Raw genomic sequence first — 5,912 nt, 5'->3', positions numbered from 1 at the left:
CTCTTGAATTCATTCCTGCAAGTAACTCCTTGTGTAGCGCTCACAATCCCATAAGCTGTTAAATGCTGGTAAGCCAAGACATCAATCTGAGAAAGGGTTTGGCAACGAAAGCTAAAAGTGCTTTTGTTAAAGACAAGGGGGAAGGTATTCTATGGCCGACTGCATATTCTATGTTCACCAAGTGGGACAAACAAGAAAATGGCTGACATTGATGATCTAGATAGGATTGATGTCTTCATCAGTCCTTGAGGTAGAAAACTTACTACTGAAGGAGTAAATCTATTCACATGAAAAATGTTTAAATAAAAGTTTGGTCTTTTTTTAAAAAAATAAGCAAATCTACTTTATCACACTTTAGGGCGATAGAAGCCTAAATTCAGACCACGAGAAGGAAACTGCATTCTTGGGGAAGGTCCTTGTTTCTTTTCATCCTGGTGCCTTGGTGATTTTCTTTCTTTTAAATAAAAAAAGTTTTAAAATCGCACAAAAATGTTATGAATGTCCCATCTGTACACTCAATAAAAGCTTAAAACTAAATCCATCAGATTTACAATGAGATTCCATTTATGGAAGCTTTTTATATGTTTTATTTGTTGATCTTTCACTTGCTTACGTCACACTTAGCTCAAATCAAGGAAGAGGCTAACCTTCTATGCTTGGCAGGCCTTTTACTTGCTCATTCACGCTCTCTGTCCTGCTGAGAGAGGGCGAGATGGGGAGAATGAGGATGAGCTTGCATTGTTTCTAGGGGACCCAATGCTGGTAGTCTTAGGACATGGGGAGAAAGGTTGGGGGGTGGGGGCAAGAGAGTCCTAAAAGATGCTCTACCTCTGCACTGAGTTTAGATCGCTGGGTTTCCAGGCTGGCTATCTGCAGAAATGGGGAATTTAAGGGCTCCTTCACCTACCCCTCAAATAGTGTAAATAGGTCATGAATTGTGTTTTAAAAGCACTGGTTTTGAGAAAACCCATGAGTCATGTCCTCGTGTCCCTGCGAGCTTTCCTTGGAGGCAGATCATCTGGCAGAAGGTACATGGGGAGGAGGGAAGGGTGGGGGGAGGCCTGGGCAGGAATTGCAAGGAGGGGCTTCCTTCTCTGCGTTCCAGGGTGCCCTCTGCAGGCAGGGGAGAGAACGTGGTTGTGTGCTTCAGCAATGTCTGACAAACACACACAGCTGCCTGTTCCAAAAACGATCCTCCACAAGCACCTGTCAAAACTTAGCCCCATGCTGACGATGCTGCGACGAGGCAGCCCCTCAGGGAGAGGATGCGGCCTTCAAATGCTGCCATCGTCAGAGTGGGCACTGGGCTTCCGTTACACTGACCCAAGAAACAGAGCACACGGGCACGGCAAGCTCTGGAAGCAAAGGAAGGGCTGGCGGATGGTGACTGACCACGCTGGCTGACACGGTCTGGGGACAGGACCACAGCTCCGCGGGTCATTTTTTCATTTTCCCTTTGGCCACCACCTCGGTGTAGGAGGTGTGGATGAATTCGTAAAGCTGCTTGGCGTTTGCGGCATTCCCCAGGATACCGGTCAGCCTCTCTTGGGATAAGGTTGCCAGCTCCACCATGTTCTTCACGTGGGTCATCAGGGCGCGGCAGTTTTTGGCGCTGATCCCTGGCATTTTCAACAAGAAGTCCTGGGGCCCGGGGTTGTACTTCTCCGACTCGGGGAGGGTGGCCGAATCTGCTGAGATGGCCATGGCGGCAGCCGCATCCGGCTGGGGCCGGTTTTGCTTGAGCTCCTCGAAGAGCTCAGCAGTGGCGTGTGGGGAGGGGCACCAGAGGAGGCGGAGCCGGGGGAAGTGCAGCGTCAGCAGCGTGAGTTTGGAGCTGACATCGCTGCCTGAGATCTCCTGGTGGAAGGCACCCCGGGGCGTGAGCGAGAAGGGCTTACTGGGGTCGAACTCGATCAGGAGCAGCGGCCGCTTGTAGTAGCGCGCCATGGACACGCACTGGCTGTACAGCCGGCCGTTATTCAGAGAGCCGATCAGGTCGCTGATACTCTTGCGCTCCACACACATTTCTGGAGTCAGGATGTAATCGCCGACCTCCAAAGTCACTGGTTCAATGTCAATGCCCCGACGATGGAGCAGCGACGGCAGCTCACTCCGGAACTCCCGCATATCCACCACTATACTTCGCTGAGGACTGCTCTCTTCCTGGCCACCTAGGAAGAAGTTGTCACATTTTATGCCATGTCACTGAGGACGAGTTCTGGGGGGATAGAATATAACCACGTTTAAAAGCTACGTTTCCTTAACGATTTCTCCCTTGGCTGAGCAGGTAGGTTAAAACCACCAACCTTGAGTTAGCATCCCACCATTAATCCACAGGCCCCATGTGGGCTCCTTCTAGCTAAACTCACTGCCACTGAGTCAGTTTTGACTTCCAGCGACCCAATAGGGCAGAGTAGAACAGTCCTGACGGGTTTCTAAGGTTGGAAATCTCAGAGGAGCATGCAGCCTCATCTTCCTCTCTTGGAGAGGCTTGTGGTTTCAAACTACTGACTTGGCAGGTAGCCGCTCGACACATAACCAGGTGGCATAGTTGGGTTTCTTAGAGAGGTGTAAATCAAAACCATAGTAGCTTCACACCCCACAGGACTGCTAGGATGAAAAAAACAAGGCAAAGCCCCAGAAAATAACAAGTGTTCCCAAGGATGCGGAGACTCGGAAGCCCTCACACATTGCTGGTGGAAACTCAGATGGCACAGCTGCTGTGAAAGACAGTTTGACATTCCCTAAAAAGTTATGTGTGGAATGACCATGCCACCAGCAAATCTCAACAAGAACCAACAGCAGGTACTCGGAAAGCTAGCGGCATAGCAACGCTCACTGCAGCACTATTGACAGTAGTGGGAATGCCCATCGACAGATGAATGCTAAAATTCAGAAAGATGCATCTTTCTCCCACCGAGCTGGCTGGTGCTTTCTAACTGCTGACCTTGTGGTTAGCACTTTGCCACCGGTCTCCTCTGATAGATGTCTAGATATGCAAAACATGGTAGAGCCACACAAGAGGATATCATACAGCCTTAGAGAGAAATGGAATCCTGCTACACATGACAACCTGGATGAAACCTGAAGACATCACGCTGAATGAAGTAAACCAATCACAATGAACAAATACTGCATGCTCTCACTTATATGTGAAGATGATTAGTGCTTGCCAGAGGGTAGAGGAAGGGAGAGAAGGGAGCTTTGCATAGAGGCCCTGAGGCTGTGAGACTGGTGGAGGAATGGTCTGGAAGAGATCATGAGAATGGTTGCACTGCATGAAGACTAGTGTCGCTGAATCACACATGTAGAAAGCTGGCACACGTTTTGTTCTACACATGTTCATCACAATAAAATAACCAGTTTTGCTACATTCTGGGGCTCAACCAATCAAATGTAGCCAAGACGTGGGACCATCACTCACCCCTCAACTCCAGTGCCTACGTTCTGGGCTGAGGGGCCGTAGATGTAGGGAGGACATGCAGCAAGAGTGGAGATTGGAGTGTGGGAGTGGATACCCCTAACCTTCTGAGTTGTTGGGGAAGGCCAAGTGTGCAGTGCTCGGAGCATCACGGCTCTGCTCTGAGAGCAGGGGCGCACTCACCTGCTTTCCGAGTGTCTCGGGGAACATCTGTGGATGTGCTGCCTCTTGCTAAGTCTAGGTTGGTTTCATCTCTGCCTTCTCTTTCTTCAGGGATAACCATGCTAGCCTTTTCTCTGAGAGGGAAACATTTAATTTCGAAAGTCAAGATTTTAAATTGTTACAAATTTAAGTGCATGAAATGAGCTGCAGAATCATAGTGGCAAAAGAGGGCATGAAATACATAAACAACGGTGCGGAGACAAGTGATTAGTGGTTTTGAACAACTGATCTTGTGGTTAGGGCTCCTTGAGAAAGGGTTAGATAAGATTAGAAACTTTTGTACTGTAGACAATAATGTAGGACGAAGGGTAGGTATCTGTTTTTTGCAGCCGGCCTAGATCAGTGGCCCCCAGGGGGAGCTATCGCCCACTTTGGGAAGCAATGATTTAGAAACCCTATGGGGAGCTCAGCTCTCTCGGAGTCATTCAGAGTCTGAATGGATTGGGTGGCCCGGACCTGGCTTTCTTTTGGACTCTGACCGATGTAAACCACTACTTCAATGATCCAAACTTGGTCTCCACCTACTCTAACACACTGAGGTGTCTTGATTTTGCTTTCAGATCTTCCATGATCTCTACAGAACTTGAGCACCATGGCAACACAGGGAGGAGATGCTGAATGAGAAGTCTCCTCAAATGGGCATTTATTCAAACCCTCACGTAACCAGGTGTGCAATCATCTTTTCAAACTGTAAAACTTCAAGTAATCTTGCCTCTCTCCAATGAGAGGCTTCGATCTCCTCTGAACTATACTTAGGATACGAATATGATGTTCCCTATCCAGGAAGCAGTTTATTAGCAACACTCAGACGTGTGATCTCTCTCCTGTTTGACACCCATAATCTACTGGTCCAGTTGAAGATCTCTGTCCTACCAGATGGCCTGGCCTGCTCCTTTCCGGCTGTTTTAAATAGGAGCACTCCTCTTTTCCATACATCACTGCTCATGGTGGGTCTCAGACTTTAACAGTAGCTTTTCTTATTCTATTAATGCGTCTCTCTGTAGGCGCTCAGTGAACATGCTTCTCCAGCAATGCACTCTCTAAGTCCCTGGGTTTTCTGGGGAGCACACCTCTGCAGAGTTTAGAAGGTGTGATCATGTGACTGCTCTGCAGACTGGAAAGATCAGATTTAGGTAGATGATCACCAACGAGAATTTTAGCAAACTAGGCCAGAGGAGAGCTACATTTCCACGAAAAGCTGATATGGGTATTCTTAAATGGAGTTATATGTAGGTGAACTCATACCTGAGTTTCTTAGTGCTACTGTAAAAGCAACACCCCAACGGGGGCAGCTTTAGTGAACAGAAGGTTCTTTTCTCACACTTGAGGTGGTAGGACCATGGTGCCCGTCAAGGGAAAGACATGTTCTGGGGGAGGGTCCTTGTTTCTTGTCTGCTTCTGTTCCTGCGCTCCTTGGTAAGCCGGTGGCATGTATCTTCCTGTGGGTGCTTGCTCTAGCTTGCTTTAATCTGTTCTTTTAGATCTCAAAAGGGCCTGATTTGACACACCCTACACTAATCCTGCCTCGTGAACATAACAGACAACTCAGTCCCAAATGGATTCTAAGCTCAAGCAGAGGGGTTACAATTTACAACACACATTTTTTGGGAACAGACTTCAGTCTACCATAGTCCACTTTCCAGTTTCTGCTGAGAGGGCTTTCCAGTGTGTGCTGGGCTCATCCACACCTTCAGGAGTCCTCTGGTGTGTGGGTTAACTTTCATAAATCAAGGAAAACACGGGCTACCCAATACCTGCCTACAATCTACTAAAAGTACCCCATTCTAGATTGTTATGTGCTATCAAGTCAATTCCAACTCCTAACTACCCCCCGTGGTAGTATAGAATGGCCCCATCGTGTTTCTTCAACTGATTTCTACGGGAGCAGCCTGTCGGATCTGTTATCTCCTGGAGATAGCTGCTGTGTGTCTGAACTGCAGGTCTTTTCTTTTTGTATTTAAATCATGTTATGGGGGCTCGTACAACTGTTATAGCAATCGATATATACATCCATTGCGTCAAGCACATTTGTATATTTGTTGCCCCCATCATTCTCAAAACATTTGTTTTGAACTTGGGCCCTTGGAATCAACTCCTCATTTTCCTCCCTCCCTCCCCACTCCCCCTTCCCTTATGAGCCCTTGATAATTTATAAATTATCAATATATTATAAATATTATATTTATTGATAATTTATAAATTATCAATATTTATTATTATTATTATTTTATCATATCTTACACTGCCCGGAATCTCCCTTCATCCACTT

At 47.3% G+C, this 5,912-nt stretch overlaps 1 protein-coding gene across 1 annotated transcript in view; it reads right to left on the bottom strand.

Moving 5' to 3' along the window:
- Positions 1-569: 569 nt before the first annotated feature.
- Positions 570-5,912, bottom strand: part of ERCC4 (ERCC excision repair 4, endonuclease catalytic subunit) — a 34,399-nt gene continuing 29,056 nt past the window's right edge. Inside the window, exons 10-11 of the mRNA XM_004705863.2 lie at positions 3,605-3,717; positions 570-2,171 (exon numbers count right to left, since the gene is read on the bottom strand). Of these exons, the coding sequence (XP_004705920.1) occupies positions 1,438-2,171; positions 3,605-3,717 (847 nt within the window). The 3' untranslated portion in view covers positions 570-1,437. The remainder of the gene's footprint in view (positions 2,172-3,604; positions 3,718-5,912) is intronic.

The sequence above is a fragment of the Echinops telfairi genome, unplaced genomic scaffold (genome assembly GCF_000313985.2).
Source record: "Echinops telfairi isolate 266 unplaced genomic scaffold, ASM31398v2 ScPeMD7_5;HRSCAF=22, whole genome shotgun sequence".
In the NCBI taxonomy this organism is placed as follows: Eukaryota; Metazoa; Chordata; class Mammalia; order Afrosoricida; family Tenrecidae; genus Echinops; species Echinops telfairi.
The sequence above is the reverse complement of the archived record's forward strand: the minus strand, read 5'-3'. Positions and strand labels throughout refer to the sequence as shown.